General features: G+C 53.1%; 1 protein-coding gene across 20 annotated transcripts in view; it reads right to left on the minus strand.

Moving 5' to 3' along the window:
* The window catches only part of LOC100119546 (bromodomain adjacent to zinc finger domain protein 2B), a 41157-nt gene extending 20826 nt beyond the window's left edge, over positions 1-20331 (minus strand). For 9 of the 20 annotated variants that reach the window (XM_008208732.4, XM_031931042.2, XM_008208726.4 and 6 more), the window contains exons 1-4: positions 19901-20329; positions 17499-17879; positions 5939-5996; positions 4422-4581 (exon numbers count right to left, since the gene is read on the minus strand). In XM_008208732.4, the coding sequence (XP_008206954.1) occupies positions 4422-4572 (151 nt within the window). In that variant the 5' untranslated portion in view covers positions 4573-4581; positions 5939-5996; positions 17499-17879; positions 19901-20329. Of the gene's footprint in view, positions 1-4421; positions 4582-5938; positions 5997-12687; positions 13175-17493; positions 17880-19900 lie in introns of those variants that run through there. The other 11 variants (XM_016985890.3, XM_032600860.1, XM_032600861.1 and 8 more) reach the window with 7 other exon arrangements.
* Between the last annotated feature and the right edge of the window lie 970 nt (positions 20332-21301).

A 21301-nucleotide genomic window follows, 5' to 3' on the forward strand; every position in this document is an offset into this window, starting at 1 on the left:
AATGCATTCGAAGGCACACACACACACACACAGAGAGAGAGAGAGAGAGGCGCATACGATGGAGGAGAGCAGCCGGCGCGAGGCTGAACAAATACTCGAGAGCGTCGAAATTAGTATTCGTTTGGAGAGCATTGTTCCGCCGATTTCCATCGATTCACCTACTACTCGTCCTTGGCATTGAAATTCAGAGAGCCGTTCTCTCACTATCGCAGAGCGGAATAGCAACAACAGACTCGACGAGTCGTTCAGTGAACCGACCGAGTTTCTATTCGATCTGCTACTGCTGCTTGAGAAATACAAGACTGCCAAGTTCATTAACAAAGTTATGCTTTATAACTTTTACTCGCGAGTGAGATGGGGAGGAGGTTCGCCGCTGCGCTCTATATATGTATACGCGCGTAGCAGTAGTGGTGGAGGAGAGGAGGTGGAATAAAATTGGGAAAAACTTTGCTGGCACGTGCTCAAGAGAGATGCGCGCGCGCCGATGAAATTTCAATTTCGAGGAATCTTTATTGTAGCCCCCGCGTAAAGCAATTCTAAAGGGCAATATTCTCTCTCGCAGAATCCTAAAACATGCATGAATCCAACGGCGTAAAAAGAGCTGAAACGCCATGAGCCTGGAAGGGTCCTTCCTCTCCAAGGGTTCGCGAAGCTCGAGTAGGAAAGCCCAATAGGCGACGAGGGGGGTATAGGTAGGTGTAGGGAAAGCTAAACCTACTGGGGGGGGGGGGTGTGTAAAAGGCGGTGGCGGCCCGGTGACCCGGTGAACTGCTGGCGTGTGTGTGTAGAGGTAAGCGACGATTCCGGAAAGCAATAAACTCGCTTGTGTCGCCCGGCGAAAAGCTGCGCGCGAAGCGAGAAAATCGATATGGTCGCGCGCGAGGATGTGCAACCGGCAATGAAATCGCCTGCACTCGAAAGGGGGTGGCGTCGAAGGGTGCATAACATTAGCTGGCCGCTCTCTCTCTCTCTCTGCACTCGACTGTTTATGCGTGTTATAGAGACGCTTTGATTTTCGCCGGAGGAAAAGATTTTGCGATCATCAAGAGCCAAAACGCGAGCGCGGAGAAATGAAAAAGCACTCTCCCCTCTTATAAATACCCTCCTAAATAATTTCCCCTGACGCAGCTCGCTGCACACATCGAATTTTCCTCGGTGCATAATTCAAAGTCGTCGAGCAAGCGAGAGAGATAGATCGAAGGCTACATCCATCTCCATCCAGAGAGCTCCGCTCGCAGAGCCGTCGATTATTGAAGCGGCTTTTTATCTCTCGTCGCGCTGACTGGCCCCGCCGCTCGCGGCGGATTAAAAGCGCCGGCGTATATATATATATATATATATATATATTTGGAAAGAGCGCAAAGAAAGCCGGCTGCACTGCAGGAGAGGAGGAAAAGCAGCAGCGCCAGCAGCGTCGCTGCTGGGAAAATGGCCGTGTTATTAAATCGATCGGCGGCGGCAGCGGCAGCGGCGGACGAGTGCAGCCGAGAGAGAGAGAAAGGGAAGGGGCGAAGCGAGCGAATCGAGTTTGCGACGTGAAAAGGGAAGATGCGCCTCTGCAGGGAGGAGTTGAGAGAAAGAGTTTTAAGACTGCGGCGCTTTCTCTCTTATAGCGGCGCGCGCGATTACCGCCGACGTATAATTCGCGCGGCCGCGAGTTGTACAGTCGATGCTTCTTCTTTCGAATAATAACGCGCGAGAGAGCGGTTTTTCGGGACTCGAAGAACGCAGGCATCGGCGGAGAAGTTATAAGGCGCGAGGCGGCTTGGGGCTGGAATATGGATCGGGAGAGAGCCGCGAGTAGGGGGACGAACGACGAGCAGAGTAAGCGTAGCGAGGCGCGCACCGGCTGAAAGGAAAAGACGAAAAATACGAGCTTCCCTCTACCCGTTCCGACGCCGCAATCGATTGCAATTACAGAATTGAACTCGCTCCTCTACCACCGCTGCCGTTGCGTCGTCCCTTGCGCTTCGTGCATTCCTCTACACGATGATACGAAGCGCGAGTACATTACGGATTATTCCGATGTAATTAGGCCGAGGAGCCGCGTCTCGTATAATAAATGCAATAGCGAACGCGAGAAAAAAGGAGGAAAATCAAAGCGCGCTCGATATATCGGAAGAGCGAAATTGACAGCCGGCGACTAATTGCACTCGCTCTCTCGCTCTGGCCGTCGAATAATAATGGCGCGATGTTTTATAGCCGGGTGCGTTATTCCAGCTATACATAACGCGCGTACAGAGAGAGAGAGAGAGAGAGAGCCGCCTCGCCGCGACGCAGGCGCAATAGGTCAGCGCATGCAAAGATCCTCGCCGCCCGGGAAAGCCGAGAGAGAACAACGACGATGCAGCGGTGGCGGCAGCGCCGGCGAGAGAAAGGTGGCGAGAGAGAGAGAGAGAGAACATGTACGTGTGTGTGTGTGTACTCGTAGTGGGATAAGGGGGAGGGAGTTTCGGAGCGCCGCGGGCGATGTAACGGGGATCGTCGTCCCGCTCTCTCTCTCTCCGTTGCAGCCATATAACTAGAGACTTTTCGCGTAGGCCGCGTGTATAATTGACAGAGAGAAAGAGTGAGAGAGAGAGAGAGAGAGGGTGGACGGATTTCGCTCTCCGAGGAGCATCGCTATTTTTTCTTTGAGCGTTTTCGCCGCAGCAGCCTCCCGTCAATAATCAACGAAGCTATAGCTGCAGCCCTGTTATATACGTGCGGAGCTCCGGGCTCGGAGAGAGACGGAAAAAGCGGCGGCGGCGGCGGGAGAGTACAGAGAGAGGACAGGCGACACACACACACAGACACACACGGACGCGCGAAAGGCCGGTATTTTCATCGGGTTTTAAATTAAAACGCGTCAAGCCCCGGATGCAGCGCAGCGCCCCGGCAGTTCGAATAAAAGAAAGAAATCTCCCTCGGCTCCCAGCGCCACCGCTGCTGTAGAGGAAAATCAAACGGGAGAACAAAGACTCGAAATATGCGCAAAAAGTATCGCTCGCTCGCTGCATAGTGTAGCCGACCGCGCAGTCCGTCTAATTAATCCTCGAGCGCTGCCCGAGTGGGCATATAATTACACGCGATCGTTCTCTCTCTCTCTCTCTGCAGCGCGCAACGCGTGATGTAACGCAAAGTCGCCGCGTGTGGCTCGGCTTGTCCCGATTAATTAATCGCTTAATAGAGAGAATCTTCGGGAGAAAGCCGGCGACACAAAGGCTTCAGGGGTTCTCTCTCTCTCTCTCTCTCTCTCGAGCCGCTCCGGGAAAACGTCGCGCTCTCGCACTGCAGCGAGGTGGCAATCAATAAATATACAGAGAGCGCGCGTCCGTTTCGTCGTTCTTGTCGCTTCTCCGATAAACCTCCACTCGTTCCCTGCCTCTGCGGGGCTGTTCGAGCCCTCCTATATCCGCGTCCCTCTGTGTGCGTGTATACTCGGAATACCTGCAGCGAGAGGGGAGTAGGGAGGATCTTCCCGGGAGCTAATTTGCCTAATTGATCGCCCATTGTTGTGTGCTTGAGCGCGCGAGACTCGATTGCGTTATTGGGATGCCTCTCTCCGTAACTAGGATTTTTCAGACTGAAATTCGTCGGCGCTTGGGCGCGCGCGCGCGCGTGTGTGCGTGTTTTACTCGGGACAGATGCGCCGCGTCGCGCACATACCTACGCCAATCCCGCTCCTGGAAATGGAAGAAGGCGTGCGCGACGCTGAAATAAAACGCTGCTCTGCTGCAGCAGATGCTACGCGCTCTCGGAGAGTAAAGAGAGAGAGAGAGAGAGAAAAAAAAGGAACGAGCTGTTTACCGAGAGGGAGTCCGAGTTAAAAATACGCGCGTGCGTTCGATTACGCTCTCCCTCGCTGCGGTGGGGTATACGCACTTTTGTGTCGCATTACGAGAGGGCGAAGCGCGAGAGTTTTTCGGATAAAACGCGAAACGCCAGACACACACGCGCGGAGTGTATACGCGTATGGATTTCCCGCGGTATATTTCTGGCGGACGAGCAGCGCTGCTATCGCTAGTCCGTCGCTCTCTCTCTCTCTCTCTCTCTCTCTGGCTGAGGCCGAGCTATTTCCAACTGCGCGCGCGACTGGCTATACGTTATTGTATACCTATATGGTTGCGCTATGTGTGTATACACGTCCGCCGCCGCGGCAGCCATCAGTAGCGAGTCGGTGTGTATTATACCGGCCAGTGGAGCCAGTGTATCTACGTACACACCCGCGGCGGCAAAAATACGCTTGGATGCAGTGGCTCGTCATTTCGCGGAATATAATAGCGAGTGTAATTGCACTGCCGCCGCAGAGGCTGGGTGTAATTTCGGAGCCTCTCTCTCTGGCGCAGTGGTGTGTGTATGTGTGTGTGGGTGACACCGGAGAGTCGAGTTTTGACAATTCGAAGATCGCTTACATTATGGGATAGGAGCGCGTGACTTACCACTGAACAGGGCGGTGGGATCCAGCAAGGAGTTGGCCTGATCCGCCTGGAGATGGTCAGGGGTGGAGGTGGCGCCCGGCGTGACCGTCGCCTCGCCGCCACCTCCGCTGCTTCCACCTCCGCCGCCCGTCGCGGAGCTCTCCTTCTCCATGCCAGTCCCCTGCAACGCGACAAAACATTTTCCTCGTTATTGTTCCGCATAATACATAGTCCCTGCAATATCGAATCGTTCAGCTCTTTTCAATTATTAGCAAACAGAGATTATTGACCTACAAAGCCGTCGTGTCGCGTCGGGTAGCTTATCGATGCAAGTTACGCAAACGCCGCGCGTGCGGTGATAACCGATTGACACAGCGCCGCATACTTCGAACTCGAATCCCTCGCGGAGAGAAACGTCGACATTCATCTTTCCCAGTCAAAGGATGAGAGATGGCTTCTTGTTCGTTCGAGGCACCGCTGCACACAGTGCTTTAAATAAAGGTCGTCCTCCCCTCCACGTTTCCCCTCCAATGCTTCAATCAGCTGACTACTATACTCTCCCCCCTCCCTGTAACCCTCCTCCTCCTCCTCCTCCTCCTCCTCCTCGGCCCCACCTCGGCACAAGCGCGTCCCAGCTGTTGTACAACCATATACACCTCTCCGCGAGTACCCGACTCTTGTATAATAATTTCCCTTTCGCACCGGCTCGATTTGAAAAATCCTCCTCGTAAAACTCCGAAAGACGCGGCGGAGAGTTCAAGGTCCGCTACACACGCATGACTCAGATCGCGCGCGCGAATCCTGCAGAGTAGCCCGAAAAGGCGAAGAAACTCTCCCGCCGTCGTCGTCGGCGTCGCAGTAGTTAACGTTCGAGCTCTCTTGCGACCCGGATAGCGAAGCGAGAGAGAGAGAGAGAGAGAGAGATACGAAGGAGGAAAAAGAGAGCCGCCGCACCGCGCGCGCAAAGCGAGATAGCGTAGCGCCGCGCGGCAATCAATACAGAGCCGCTGCTGCTGCTGCTGCTGCTGCTGCTGCTCTACGGCAAAAGCATCCCCCCTGACGCTATATACCTCTCTCTCTCTCTCTCTCTCGCTTTCTCGACGCCGGAGGCCTGTGCGCGCGAGCTAAAATCGACGACTGGACTACTACTGCAGGCGCATAGCGAGAATGCATTATGCAGAGGGCCGTGGCCCGGAAAAGTCGCCGCTGCTCGCGCTGCGCTAATCGCATATTGCTGCTGCCTCTGCGAGTGAGTGAGAGAGAGAGAGAGAGAGAGAGAGTAGGCTCTCTTTTTTCCTCTCTTTGAAAAGGGGGCATCTGACCTTATGCGCGAGAGAGTAATTAGTTCTGCCGCCGAGCGCAGTTTGCGCACGAGCGTCGTTCTGAAGGGAAATCAGCTTTTTGCAGGCGCAAGTGTGTATACGTTTTATACGCGATGTGTTCGCTTTTAAGGAGGCTTTTAGAACGTAACGGATACTCCGGGTTGTAAAGGCTGAACGATTCGGTATTATTACGGTGTAGCATATATGTATACTCACAATTAGTTGTGCGGCCTCAACTCATAGTTGGCGTCGTTTCTGCGTAGCTTCATCACACCTGGAACAGAAAGAAAAGCGATGCGATCAGTGCATGGATATAACGATAATAGCACAACTATACACGCCGTTAATTAATTAATGCGAGCAAAGGTACACACGAGGCGTGATTGACGTCTCTCGGAGAGAGCGACTCTACTTCGCGGTTATAAGCAGCAAAGACGCTCCGGCTGAATGCGCCAAGCTCTCCCTTTGGTTTATCAGCGTTAATTCATTAATTAATGGCTGTTTCCTTATCGAGTTCTCTCTGCCTCTCTCCTCAATATATAGAGAGTCGAGTGATAACGAGCGGAGACACTGGCGAGTCTGTGTCGTCGTCGTTACGTTGCATCGGTAGTGGGTGGATGGGAGCGAGAGAGGAGACGTAACTTTATCAATCTATTACGTGAACGATAAAGCCCGGGGTCGGCAAGGGTTGTAATCTTTGTGGGGCGGGATTCCAATACATACGTCCAAGTTTCTTTAAACGTTTAAAGGACGAAGAGAACAGCAGCGGAGAGAAAGAAATAACGAACGAAGCCTCGACGGAGAGAAGAGGGGATCGGCTGGCAATGGCTGACTCACCGATTTAGCCGCTGCTCGCGTGCCCGTCTCTCTCCTCCCATACGCACATGCACAGTGCACACACGTACACGGCACACACGAGTGTATTACTGTATTCATTTATAAGCGTAAGGCGCTTACACGTATACGCACTCGGCGTTATTAAAAAGCTCGCGAGCGGGAGCAAAGTGCGCCGCCGCGCCGGCTTTCGTATATATTTATAATGTTTGTCCTATGCCTGCACTTGTTTTTTTTTTTTCTTTTTTCCTTCACTTTTCAGAACACACCAGGTGTGCAGTGTGTCTACGCGAAAGTATACGTGAGAAAACGGAGCGAACCGTTTGATAGCTCTGTAATTTCCTATATCCCATGGCTGGCCGCATCGATTTTTTTGTTCGCAAATGTGGGTCAGTGTCTTTTCGCAGCCGCCGCTTTAACGAAAAAAAAAAAAAAAATACACGCGCTTTTCAAGGGGGATATCTCATCGTCGCGTGTGAAGCGATGATTTCTTATCGATCGTCGTTATCGATTCTATAGCTATAGGAAAATACGGAAAGTCGATCGAGAAAAAGATGAAGAAAATCGCGGGCCGGGAATAAGAGTGTTTTCGGTATAACGCGAGGGCCTCGAGCGCGTCGTCTGGAAAGTTGAGCAAGATTAATCCGGACAGAGCGAGCGAGAGAGATCAAAGACGAGGACGAATCCGTCGATTCGTCATACCGCTGGAACGGGCGCACGTAACCGCTAAACGACGTGTGGGAGAGAGAGAGAGAGAGAGAGAGAGAGAGAGAGAGAGAGAGAAGGTTCGCCAACTTTTAATCAGCGATTTTCGAGCGTTATCGGAATCGCTCCGTGTGTGCACACTTTCCAAGATATACACACAGACGCAGAGTTTTGAAAGCGAACGATATTACGATAATTAACATTACACGAGAGTGTGCGATAAATAAGAATTAATCGTCTAGAGGGAGACAAGGCGACGTCCTTATAGCGCACTACTACGCGATTACTCACTCTCTCGTTGCATAAGCGTCTCTAGCTAATCAAAACAACGTTCCAAAAAAGCCTCATTCATAACTCTATTACGGTAATTTATTTAAACAAAAAAAAAAGAATCCTCGCGCGGACTTTCTCCTCGTCTCGATGTCGATCACACACACACACACGTGCGGAGATCGGGAATCGCAGAGAGCCGGCTATTAATAATGTACAAAGTCTATTAAGATATGTAAATAGTCGGGTTTATAAATACGATAATTATGCGCGCCGTCGCGAGTTATCGCTGATATAATAATAATACCGAGAGAGAGAGAGAGAGAGAGAGAGAGACGCAGTCTCGACAGCAGCAGCGGGCCAAGTGTATAAGCGTGTAATTACGCCGATATGCGCCTCTCGATTAAGCCAATCGTAAAAACTATCGCGTGCTCAACTCTTTTGCGTACAAATACACGTCTGCGCGGTGTAACACAATACACGAGAGCGCTAAGTCATATCGTATGTAATGTACCGTATATTCAGGCTTCGGTAAAGCATCAGCGTAAACGAACGTATAAGCTACTTCTTAATGGAGCGATAATTGCTATGCGGCACATTCGGGAAGAGGATCGATGGAGTCCTTCGCTACGACTGCACTACACACGTATACATAATGACAGAGGCGCGCAAGGAACCGCATCATGCGATTCGAGCATTACGGCTTAATACACGAGAGAGAGAGAAAAAAGAGTTGAAAAATCAAGAGAAAGAGACAAGGCCTCGTTACTGCCACCTGCGCGCAGCGCGTTCCAATTCTCAGAGAGAATCGTGGCCCAGATTTCGCGCGCGGCCACGCGTGCACACGCGCAGCGAGTTTTCGCATGCGAGCCTCATCGATGCTGCTCTCGTAAGCTTTTTTTTTCTCTCGCGCTTCGGAGCAACTCGCTATCGTTACGTGATGAAGAAATCGTAAACAGCGGCGAATTATCCTCTACGGTGCTAACCTCAAACTGGTATGTCTGTCGCGACCAATAGCTCGGCGCATATCGTTTATGATGGTGCTCGCACACAGGTACAAAGCATCGCTCGCCTATATCGCTCCGGTTATTCAGATTCAGTCGCTTTACTGCCCGTATAAATTCCCGACGACGTTCCTGTGACTCTGCACTTTTATACGCGTTCCATCCAGTACGATTTCATGAAAAAAAAAAAAAAAACAAACAAAAAAGAGAGGAGCAGAGAGAATACAATAATAGAATCCGTTACGTCAGACACGAGAGAGATGCAAGTAGCGCCATCATCATCTCGCGAGGTGTACGGAGAGTAAAACTCGTCGTCGCGCATTAGCGACGCGGCTTATTCGTTTCATGCTCGATTTCTCGGAAGCTGCGCGAGAGCTCGTAAATCATCCGTTTTGTTTCCCTCTCCGATACACACGCGCGCGCGCGCGGAAAGAGAGAAAAAGAGAACGCGTTGGATTAGCCCCCCCCCCCCCCCGACGAGGACGTGTTACGAGTTTGAGGTTTCTCGAGGGCTTTTCGAATGGACGCGCGCGGCGATTCTTTCGGAAAATTCCGGTTCTCTCGTTATTTTTTTTTTTTTTTTTGCGAAAAGAGGAGAGAAAAATAGAGACTCTATAGGCTCGAGGAGGAGATGAAAGCGCAGCGTCGCGCGTTTGGGTCAAGGGGTTAGCATAGCCGAGCGGCGCTAAGGTTGATCCATTATTAGGTACTTGACTCCATACATTATTCACGACGCGTAGCTCTAGCCGCCGACACGGTCTCGCTCTATACGCTTCTCCGAAGTCGAGAAACACAGGGTTGAGTGTGTAATATTGCGAAAAAGAGCGCGCATGCAACCCAATTATTCAACGCGCGATCGTAACGCGGAAGAAGGGGTTGAACCTGCGCGCATAAGGTCAATCCCATCCTTCAACGGCACACCACAGAGGACTGCGTTTTCTCAGTGCAGAGCGCCGGAACGGCCACCACATACCCTGTATACACTATAGCAGTTTCTCTCTCGCTCGCTCACGCGCGCATTCATTCTTCCCTCTTCCTGTGCCTGTATAAGTGTTTGGGGGATCGCAGCTGTCGTCCTTCGCCGTATATTACCGTACATCCACACGGAGAGCGAGGGAAGATCACGTTTCAATGCATGCGCGAACAGCCGGCGGCACAATGCCCGCCGCGCACTCACTCTTTCGTTTTCTCTCTATAACAAGTTATATTATATACGCGATTTTTTCTCTCTCCATCTCTTCTTCCTCGAAGTACCACGTATACGCGGAGCAACGTTACACAATGCGCGGTTTCCGCGGATTCGCAGGTGATCTCTCGTCGCCACGTATTCGTCGCGTTAAAAGCATTGCGGAGAGAGGCAGCTGGCCGTGTGTGTGTGTGAGTATCGCTCGGGAGGATCGCCGGCGCTGCTGCCGCGCAGCCTCGATTATTAATCACGTTGCGAGCGCGCTGCACACACGGCTCTCTCTCTCTCTCTCTCTCTCTCTCTCTCTCTCTTTCTCCGTACCGCACACACACACACACAAACAGACGCGAGCGAGCCGAGAGAGCGAAGCCGAGCCTCGACTTTCATTGCGGCCGCTGCAGATCGATACGAGCAAGAGCGAGAGAGAGAGAGAGAGAGAGAATATAGTGTTCGTTGCTCGTGCTCCTCTGCTGCTCCGTTGCTCGGGTGGGGCAGACAGCGCCGCGGACTGAGAGAGAGAGAGAGAGAGAGCCCGGTATAATCTTTTCCCCGACGACCGGTGTCCAGGTGGACTCTCCGGTTACGCCGTGTACTACCTTACAAGGGAAGCTGCTGCCGACGGAGTTCAAGGTCACGTCCAGGTTCGCATACGCACGAGCGTGTGTATGGTAGTCCTCGTAAAGTTTTACAACTGCCTGAAGCAGCGCTAGCTTCATTGACACATTTAGCCGGCGACGCGTCAGTTGTTTGTATAAACAATCGGACCGGGCGCTATTGTTTCTCGCTGCCGCCGCCGCTGGTACAGAGCGTCAGCTGAGCGCTCGCGGAAAAATCGATGCTACCGGCGATTAGAAGCTCGCGCGTCGTCGCTGATGTCTCCGCTCGCGGAGAGGAAAATCATCGAAACGTCTGAATCTCGTAGAAAGCTCTTGCGAGCGCGAGGGAAAGAGCAAAAAAGAGAAAGGTATTATACACGCGGGGCGCAGATACACACTCTCTCGTCGCGCGAGCGCGGCTCTCTCGGCCTGTGTGAGAAAATGGAGTAGTAGCAGCGGCGGCAGCAACGAGTGTACGACGACGATGCGTGCAATGGCCGCCGTCGCTGCTGCCGGCGTTACGGTACCTCGCTCTCGGAATTACACGTCGCCTGTAAAGCGCGCGCGGGCGCTTTATCGATTGCTCTCTCTCTCTCTCTCTCTCTCTCTCTCTCCCGCTCGCTCCGCGCCAGCACGCGCTCTCTTTTTCGTCTGTCGCGCGGCGCTCGGCGGCTACGCCGAGTTGCTATACCATGAATTATGAAGAGCACTGCCGCCGCTCGAGGAAGAAAAATATAATACGAGTAGCGCTTCGTTACCTCATGCACAGAGAGAGAGAGACCGTAATTGCCGTAATTACGTGACTCAAGCCAGCGAGCCGAGTTGCCCTCCTCCCGTATCTCGCAGTGCTCTGCTGCTACTGTGGCATCTCCGTAGGAAAATTCGATCTTTCGGTTAGAGATTTTTAGTCAGCTGTTGTTACGCCGCTGAGAGAATCTCGCGCGACCGCCGGACGTCTATTCGTGCTATACCTACTGCAGCGCTATGCTCTTTATCTCGATCTCTTTCTCTCTCTCTCTCTCTCTCTCTCTCTCTCGCTCGCTCGCGTGCGAGGCGGTCTTCTCTTCCACTCGCACGGCGCGCACACACACACACACACACAGGCTCGCCAAGCCCAAGGTGCGTCACGCTCGGAAATATGCGCGAGAGCCAGCAGCTCTCTTTCTTCGACCGAACGGACGCTGCTCTCCGCGAGAGACCCCGACGAAATACGAGCCGATGCGCGACGAGGAGGATTTTTCGGTAAGCGATCGATGTGTACTTGTGTGCTTACAAGCACGTGTTGTCCGTCGAGCTTCCAGCGAAGCCTCGCGACAGTCGAACTCGTGTTTGTATAACGTGTGTGAGTATACGAGAGCGATTTTCTCCTTATCTATCTGCCGCTCTCGGAACATAAGCGAGGAATCGCTGACTCGTCCTCTGAAACAAAAGCTCGTCGTGCCTGGAGGGTCATCGCTCCCGCGAATCAATTATATCGTACACACAAGAGAGAAAATTACGTTCGGATCGCGTTTCGGCTTTTTTATCACCGCTTACACGTACGGTTACTCAAAAACAGAGGGCGGTGTGTGCTTTGAGAAACAGCGCGCGAGGGAAAATCGGATTCGCAAAGCGTTTGTCGGATAAGACGCTAATACGCGCCGCTGAAAATCGTCGCATGCTAAGGCAACGCTCTCTCCGCGAGCGAGATCGCGCGATAAGAGAGTCAACACAAAAAGAGCTACTTCGGCCACGCCACGGCGCACCTGTTCTCTCTCTCTCTCTCTCTTTCCAGGATCGGCTTACCCGAGTGTACAATATATTCCCTCGTTAAGGTCACTGCGTGCGTGAACGCACTGCAGTGCAGATGCGTAAATCGATACACATACACACGCGCTCGTGACTATGAAAAACTCGGCAGCTGATTCGTTCTCGCTTTCATTGACGCGTGCGCAGCGTTTGAATGTTTTTATGAAAAATCCGTGTTTTTTTGCGCCGGTCCATTCACACCTATGTGTACCCGCAGACAGTCGATTTCGGAACGTTGAAAATTGCCGACTCTCTCATGGGAAAAATCCTATAACGAGCACATTGCGTAATTCAATGCATTTCGCGTCGGCCGTCCTTGGCAAAGAAATCGGCTCTCGTCGCTTGTTTTTCGTCGCCGCAGCCGCGCAGGAATGCAGCTGCTACTGCCGCCTCTCCCTCTGCAGAGACGTACGCGGCTCTTTTACACGCATATATAGGTAGAGACGATCTAGACCAGAAAACGACGCTTCGCGAGCGCGCGTAGCTCCGGCATTTAAGATTCTATATTTCATGTGCGTATACTCGGCTCACGAGCTAGTGAGAGAAAATAAAAAGAGGAAGGAAGGATCGATCGGGACTTACACATTCGACGACGGTGACAGTAGTCCAGAGGATGATGCACCTACGGCACTATATACCAACACAGAGACACACTCGCACACAGAGGATAGAGACAGAGAGCACTGTAACGACACAAGACGACGACAAAGAAGAAAGAGCGCGTGCACAGGTATATAGAGCCGGGCTCGCGCTCGCGCTCGATATCAGCACACAGCAGAGCGGCTCACACTGGCGATGCACTGACGTCACGGAAAGTCCGACTTAACCTCAATCGCGCTATATAGCCGCTGCAGCTGCACCGAGTGAGAGAGAGAGAGAGAGAGAGAGAGAAGAAAATGGAGCGGCGACGTATAGGATGCTGCTGCCCGTCCTTTCTCCCGCGAGCGTTGCACGCGTGCCCGCCTATGTATATGTATATACCAATACACAGGGTGAGAGAGTCAGTGCGTGCACACAGTAGAGAGAGAGAGAGAGAGAGAGAACGTCGCGTCGCGCGTCTCGACTCGGGCTCGACTCGACGAGGACTGCCGAGCGCCGCCGCCGCCGCCGCCGCCGCCGGCCGTGTAGACTCTCCGTATATATAACGAACGAGGCGCAGCCGTCGAGAGAGCGGTCGTTGTGTACCGCCGCTTCTTATTTCGCCGATGGCCTGATCCTGTAACGACGCTCTCGCGGAGGCTCGTAGCCAATAGCTTCCGAAAACTGCGCTGAGTGCACACAGCTCTATGTAAGACACACATGCACAGGTGAGCACGTGGAGAGACAGAGAGAGAGAGAGAGAGACGCTGGCCTGGTGGGGGGAGAGCGAACAACAAAGAATATACGTGTGTGGGTACTTGTCGCGTGCCGACACACGTGGTTTTCGAATTTGCCGCCACGGCCTCCCATTGGTCGGCGCTCAACATATGCGCGCGGGATTTTCTCTATGTACTATTGTATCGCGTGTCGATGTTGTGTGCAGCGCGCAGCGACGAATTGGGCCGCGGATGTAATATAGCAGTGCCCGGCCGGTCTCTCTCTCTCTCTCTTGGAAGATTAAAGACGAGAGCCAGTCCTGCTCGCGGAGCGAGATTCTTCCCCCCCTTCGAGCGCGCGCACACGTACGGACCTCGCTCTCTCGTCTCTCCGCTTTCTTTATCGCTTCTCCTTCGCTGTCTGTGTGCGTATAATGCTCTCGTACGGGTATTAGTCGCGGTTCTCCGCGATTCCGCTTAGCGTTACGCGATGATTTATTGAAAAATCGAGAGTTGCGTAATGAGCCTATCTAAGGTCATTAACTCTCGATAGAGAGATCGATCGGAAAAGCTCATTTAGCTCTTCATAGGCGTCTGACCGAGAATACGGCGGCGACAGGTGTGCGCGCGTTTTCAACTTTTGTAACAGCCCCGCGCAACTTTTTTAACGAGCGCGAGTTTCGCGTTTTCGAGGAATCCGACGCGCGCGCGAAAATTGAATCAGCTGTTCGGCTCGAAAACTATAATCGTATTTACTGCGCGGACCGCTGACTTCTATCCGAGCGCTTTCGCTTTTTTTCTGTTAACACGTGCGCGTATACATAATCGATTTCGAAAAGTTCCCTGAACTCGTCTCTCTCGGTAAATATTTTGATTTCGTCGAGCCATTCGCGCATACCGTTTCCGCAAATCGTTCCCGCCTAATCCGTCGCGGCAGAGAGAGAGAGAGAGAGAACCCCTTAACGCGACTGAGAGAGAAGAGGGGGGCACCGAGAGAGAGAGAGAGAGGGACGACGACTGCCGTTATATATCCGTATCCTAGTGCCTGCCCCGCGCGCGTTCAAAGCCGAGATCAATAAAGCACTCCTTTATAGACTTGGCCGAGCAGTGGTTCTCTCTCTTTCTCTCGCTTGATACACGGTAGGATTTTTGGAAGCCGCACACACGAGTTACGTACAATGCGCGATTTTTCGTTAATCAGAAGGCGAGAGTCCGTTGCCAACGCAGCAGCGCAGCAGCAGCAGCAGCGCCAATGACTCGCGGCTCACGAAAACCAGTTTGGCCGGCGTTGCCGCGTGTAAAGAGGAGTAAAAAAAGCGAAAGAGAGAGAAAGAGAGATAGAGAGAGAGATCGCGTGGAATCCGAAGCTCGTAAGCGCGGAATCGGCGTTTCCGCTCGTTATTGCCGGAGCCGATGGGCCGTAAAAGAAATGACGAGCCGATTAGAATAGACCTATATTTTCCCGCTGAGGCGTCTACCCTCTGCTTCCGGGCGCCCATTAGCGCGGCTGATTCGCGCTCTGGAAATCGTACAATCCTGTGTGCGCGTGTGCCTGTACGAAAAAAGTCGGTACGGAGCAGCAGCGGCAGGACAGAGGGCAGGCGGCGGTGGCAACGTAGCAGCAGCGGCAGAGTGTGTACAGAGAGAGAGAGAGAGAGAGAGAGAGAGAGAGAGAGAGAGAGAGAGGAGGGAAGGAGCCTCGCTCGATAAACGACACTTGGATTTCCCCGCTCGCGCCCTCGGATTCGGCTTCGCAGCTCTCTCTGCACTTTTAACGCGAGCATCACCCATAGGCGTTGGATACTCTCTCTCTAGGCGCTTGCTTAGGCTTCGCGAGTCAGCTGTGGCTATAGCCTCTCTCTCCGCGGGTGTGCTGCGCTGCAACGAGGGGGCTGTACACTGCAGGTCTGTGTGCGCACGGAGAGGGATAATTAATCTAAGGTCCGCCGACGAGCTCACACAAGCATAGTAGGCGCTTTTATCTACGCGCTGGAACAACGACGAAGGCGCGAGCGCTGCTTTATTGATTCGCCGCGTGCGCGCGACACGCGCTCTCACTCTGCCGAGTTGTTATAGGATATACGCGCAAGCAGCTCTTTAGCCCAGTTTCGCGCTCGGCTAGTTCCCGGAATCATCGACGAAAAATACATATCGTTCGCGGAATGCGCGAAACAAGCGAGCGCTTACGGATGGGAGGGAGATTAGATTAGCGCGGAGAGACGATTTCTAAGTCGCCAAGCGCGAAGGAAGAAGAACCGGCTCACTCTCTCTCTCTCTCTCGATAAGTCGCTCTTTCGCGTAAGTAAACAAAATCCGTGAATAGAGGAGGCAAACCGCGGCCTATATCGATCGCCTCGCGCTCGTGTATTATATGCGACGACGCGTGACGGGAGAATAGTCGCTGCGGCGCGTAATGAACGTTGGGCGCAGGGGTCGTTCTCTCTCTCTCTCTCTCTCTCTCTCGATTCATCATATAACATACGCGCGCTTGCGTTTCTCGTATACACAGGCTCGAAAAAGCCCTTGACAATGGCCGAAACTCAGCCCCGCCATCTGTTCGCGCGCGTGTCCTGCTCTCTCTCTCTCTCTCTCTCTCTCTCTCTCTCTCTCTCTTGTCATTGCGCAATTAATACAGGCGCATATCGTAACCGGCTCTCTGGATTTTCCTTCGAAACCCCGAGAGAGAGAGAGAGAGAGAGAGCATCATTGCACGCAGCAGTAGCAAAGTCGCCGGCGTCGAGCGAAAGAAGGAGAACGAAAGCGCGCAATGGCGGAATGGAGCACAGAGAGCGTCGCTCGCTGCTGCGGCGGCCGGCTGTGTGTATTTATACGTGTGTATAAGTATACGTATATACCATAACACACAGCCGAGCGAGCTACAGAAGTCGAGAGGAGGCGGCGGCGGCAGCGAGTGCAAAAGAAGGAAGCATAACCGGGCGCTCTCTCGCTCTCGGGTACGTGGATGTGTGCGCGGCGCGCGCGATGAGATCTCGCCGAAAATTACGGACGAGCGAGCGAGCAAGCGAGCGAGAGAGAGAGAGAGAGAGAGATCCCATTATGTATGTGCCACGCAGGCGCGCGTCGATGCGGTTCTTCTCTCAGTGTCTGCGATTCGTAATTTTTTAGGACTATAGAATCGGCGATCCCTTCGTTTTTTGCCCCCCGTCCTCTAGATTCCACCTATACGTGCAGCAGAAGCAGCAGGACGCGCAGCCTTGGCTATTTGGAAAGCGCCGCCGCGCGGATTCTCGGAAGGGTCGTTTGTTTACGGGAGCGAGCTTTTTATCGAAAAGCCTCTCGCGGGGTATAGCTCATACAAATCTGTCGTATGGGTGCAGAGGACGTATAATCGGCGCGCGGCCGCGGCGTCGTCGCTCCTCCCATCGCGTAAGAAGTGCAGCGAAGCTTCCTCTCTCTCTCTCTCTCGCAGGTATATAAGCCTCGCTCGTCCGGACGTAACGAAGTATATAAGGAAGAGGGAACCGAGAGAGAAAGAGAGAGAACCTGCTCTCCGCCTGCTGCTGCCCTTGTCCAAGTATTGAACGCGCCGAGCGAAACAGCGACAGATAGACGCTGCCGCCGCGCGCTATACGAGAGAGGAACGAAAAGAGAGAGAGAGAGAGAGAGAGAGAGATGGAACGGCAGCGGCAGCAGCCCACCCGCCAGTGCTAAACTTCTCTCTCGCTCGCAGCTCGGTGAAATGCGACGGCGGCGGCGGCGGCGAGGAGCAGCGGCAGCGCCGGGAATTCCCCTCCCCCTTTTGCGAGCGAGCGAGCGAGAGCCTCGGGACGATGTAGCGTGTGCGGATGGCGGAGGTATAGGTATACACCTATACGGATTACGGCGTTGCTGCTGCCGCTGCCTTTTCTGCTGAGGACGAGCCAAGCGCTTTTTTGAAAGCTGTGTTCCTGCCGCTGATTAATTCGAGGCGCGCAGGCCCTTTCGGAGCGCGCTGCTGCGCCTGCATCGGCGCGAGAGGAAAACAAAAAAGGTTAAAGTGTCAACGCAGCAGCAGCAGCGAGACGATATTTCTCCAATCGTGTGTGTATAGCCTGAAAGTGCATCAACAATCAATCGCTCAAAGTAAACGCACCTCACCTTGACGATGACCGTAGATAGAGAAGCTCAATCCCCTGAAAGCACTCGAGAGAGCAGCGCACCGAAGAAACGTCCTCTCCTATCTCTCTCTCTCTCTCTCTATGAATTTTCAATTTCCACTCACAGCACTGTATAGCACCACACAAAAAACAACATCCGCTCACTATATACTCGACGTCGACGACTTTGCCCGCTGCTACTACTCCTCTGCATTCAATCCCGATGCATCCGAGTAGCTGCTGCTGGTGGTGGTAGTCGTATCTCCGCTGCAGCAGCGCATATCGACGGCCCAATCGATTATCCGGCCATCTTTTATTTCGGCATCCGCGCTCTTCTTCACTCCGCTAGGTTTGCTTTATAATTGGCTCCGCTCCGACGCTCCTGGAAACAGTCGAGAGAAAGAGGAATTAGTGCTCGTGTGCTATACCGGGGGGGGGGGGGGGGGGTCGGTGAAACGACGTTTCCGCGCGCGAGGGGGTGGTTTATAAAATTGGGATTATTGAGGGGGGTTTTCGTGTATAATGAAGTGCCCCCGTTGATTATTGACGAGACTTTAAAATTGCGTTCGCTATGCATGCATCGCACACACACACACGCGCACTCGAGAATAACCAGTCGTAATCCCGTTTCGCGCGCTCGCTCGTGTATTCATCGCTCTTATTACATCGCGGAGAGATGCTCCCACGATATAACGATAACAGATAGGGCTCGCGCATAATTAATACAGCGATTCAGCCAGCGAAATCGTCGAAATATAAACGCCTCGGCAGCATCCATCCCCCTATATATTCGATCGAGCGAGCGAGCGCGCGCCCATCGTCGTCCGCCTCTCTCGGTTTTTTCTCTCTCTCTCTCTCTCTCACTCGCGTGCAGCAGCGAGTCTTGAGCGCGCGCGGCGGCTCTCTTTCTGTGCCGGTGCGGAATGGCTTCGAGGCTTTGTCAGGACGCAGAGCGAGAGCGAGCGAGCGAGAGAGAGAGAGAGAGAGAGAGAGAGAGAGGGAGAGATAGCAACGGATCGATGCCGGCGGCACAACCGTCCTTCCTCGTTCTCTCGCTCTGCTGCGAGTGTATATATTCGAGGGACGAATCGGTTTTTGGCTACTATTCTCTCTCGTTCGCTCGTCTCTGTGTATAGCTATATACGCCTGCTATATCCACAGCGCGCGAGCGAAACGGAATTGCTGCTGCCTCGCGCGAGGATCTCGGGAAAGCGCTTCTTTTTCCCTTAGCTTTGCGCGGGGGACGTTAATCTTTATGCATATACGCGCGAGAGGGTAATAGCTTTGACGGATCGCACGCGCCGGACGGAAGCTCACTCGTGTGTAATGCGAGAGAGATACTTTAGCGCGCTGTAAAAGCGGCTGTATAATGTAGGTCGCTCGCGCGCGCTTATACATATATATATATATATTTGGTCAACATCAGCGGACAGTGGAATTGACAAAACACGAAAATCCGAGCGCGACATATCGCAAGAGACCGAAGCGAAAGGTTGGCCAACGGGGATTATACTTACACACCGCGCGCGAGTCGTCGAAAAATCGTTGCGCTCTTCCGGGAAGCGAAAATTCCTACTCGAGCGAGAGAAGAACGAGCTCGAGATTTACGCGACGACGGCGGAGACTCGCGTGCGTTGTATATACAGCCGGCTATTCCGGACGGCGGACGTTAATAGCGTCCTCTCCTCGAATCTCCGTGTCTCTGTACCTACTATATACATAACGCTCTCGAAGCGTGCGTAAGTGTTCTTTTCGCACGCAGGTGCGCGACGATTATCGCTACGCATTTTTAAGGTTATGACGTGCCCAATGCTACCTGCAGGTATATACTCGTGTGCAATACTGCCGATGCAGCACTGCTTGCGCGGCTAACGGTAATTTCCGTTGCATAATATTCCTCTTCGCGGCAGCGATCTTGTGTACGCGGCTTACGATCCGCAAACAAAAACGTCAACAATCGCGTGCCGCAGCGCTCGCAATCGTTTACCAAAAGGAAGAAAAACAGGAGCAGACACAGAGACAGGCCGCACAGCGACGAGGTGTAAGTATTATACTCGTAGCGAAGAAAGCTAAAAAGGCCGCTCTGCCGCTCTGCGTGCGAAAACAAAGAAACTCAGCGGCAGCGGCTCGGCCTATCTCAGTCGCAGGCAGGCAGGCAGGCAGGCAGCGGCGGCAGCTGAGTTATTGACGCTCTCGGGGCCAGCAACAATGTCTCTCTCTCTCTCTCTCTCTCTCTCTTGCTCGCTCGCTCGCTCGCTCTTTCTCGCTATATAACCTAACTCGCTCTCGCTCATGCTATTACTGCGCCGCGCGCCTTCGTTTTCCCGTTACGTGCACGGCGCGCGAAGATGTACATACATACACACTTACAGTGCAGAGCGCGCTATATAGTACACGGCTTACCTGCGGATCTCTCGCTGTAGCGACGACGACGACGACGACGATGACACACCTACTGCAGCAACGGGCGGCGGTGCACTTGCCGTTTGTCGGAAGGATCGAATTAACAAAGGACACACTATAAGAACTGTCGTCCCTTCGACCCGACGCTGAGAGCGAAAGAGAGCATCGGCAGGTAAGTTAAGTACCAGCCACTAATTATGTATAGAGCGTCGATCGTTCACTCGCGATCAAAGTCCTCCCGCGCACTTTTGGCACCGTAAATCACGGCTAGAGTCTCACACACACATAGATTTATCCAAGGAGGAGATTACATACACACTTGAGAACGACACCGAGGAACATGTACTCGGGCACTCGCGCGTCCCCGCTATAGAGTGCAGAGGGCTCAGTGCAGCACTGCTGCTGCGTCTTTCGCGGTCAGTCGCGCTATGGGGTAAGAGCTCGATCCTCCTGCCATCTGACGGCCCCGTAGATGGCGCCACCTGTCGCGCGCCGTCGTCTATATCGCGACTTTCTTTCGCACACGCACTTCGGCTCTCTCTCTCTCTCTCGGTGTGCGTCTTATATGTATATATATATGTATATATATATATAGCTGTCCATCGCGGGGTGGTGTGTATAGTGGGGCGTCGGTCTTTATCTCGTTGCCGCTGTTGGCCCCTTTGCAGCAGCGGCAGCTTCTTGCCGTTTTCTGCGCGATGATGACGATTACGACGATGATTCCGCGAGTGTGTATCTACAGGCGACGAGGCGGTTTTTTTCGTTCGTTGCGCCGATTGCTTATCGACAGCTCGATCGCGGCTTTAAATTTTCAGCAGATAACGGCGCGATTATCCTATAACGCGCGACGATAATGAGAAACTTTTTTCGCCGACGATCGCACAGGGAAAACCGTGCGCTGCGGGTACTGAAACCGAATTTCGGAGCTGATGCCCACGAGAGCGAGCGTGAGAAAAGTCGGTGAATCACGCGGACAATTCTCTTTCTCTCTGCACCTATACACAGACACACACACACACACGCGCGCGCGAGAGAGAGAGAGAGAGAGAGAGAGAGTTTGATCCCACGTCGGGGGCCTCTCTTTTTTTGCTCCTTCTCTCATTCTCGAAGCGTCAGCGGCGCGTTGACGTCATTACGGCTGCAGAGCAGAGCGAAAGAGAGAGAGAGAGAGAAGAGATATATCGCGCGCGTCGCATAGGGAAAAACTCGATTCGCCGGCGACACGACTGGTTTCGTCCGCGCGCGCGCGATTCTGCGGTTCCAAGGCAGAGGAGGAACTGGGCCGAGTTTTATCGGCCATGCGATATACAGCATATTCGATATGCACTTGCGCAATTTTTGTGTATCAACATTCGGCGAACTTGGCATTGATCATGGCTTGCTGGAGAACAGGGATAGAAA

Source organism: Nasonia vitripennis, chromosome 5 (genome assembly GCF_009193385.2).
Source record: "Nasonia vitripennis strain AsymCx chromosome 5, Nvit_psr_1.1, whole genome shotgun sequence".
Lineage (NCBI taxonomy): Eukaryota > Metazoa > Arthropoda > Insecta > Hymenoptera > Pteromalidae > Nasonia > Nasonia vitripennis.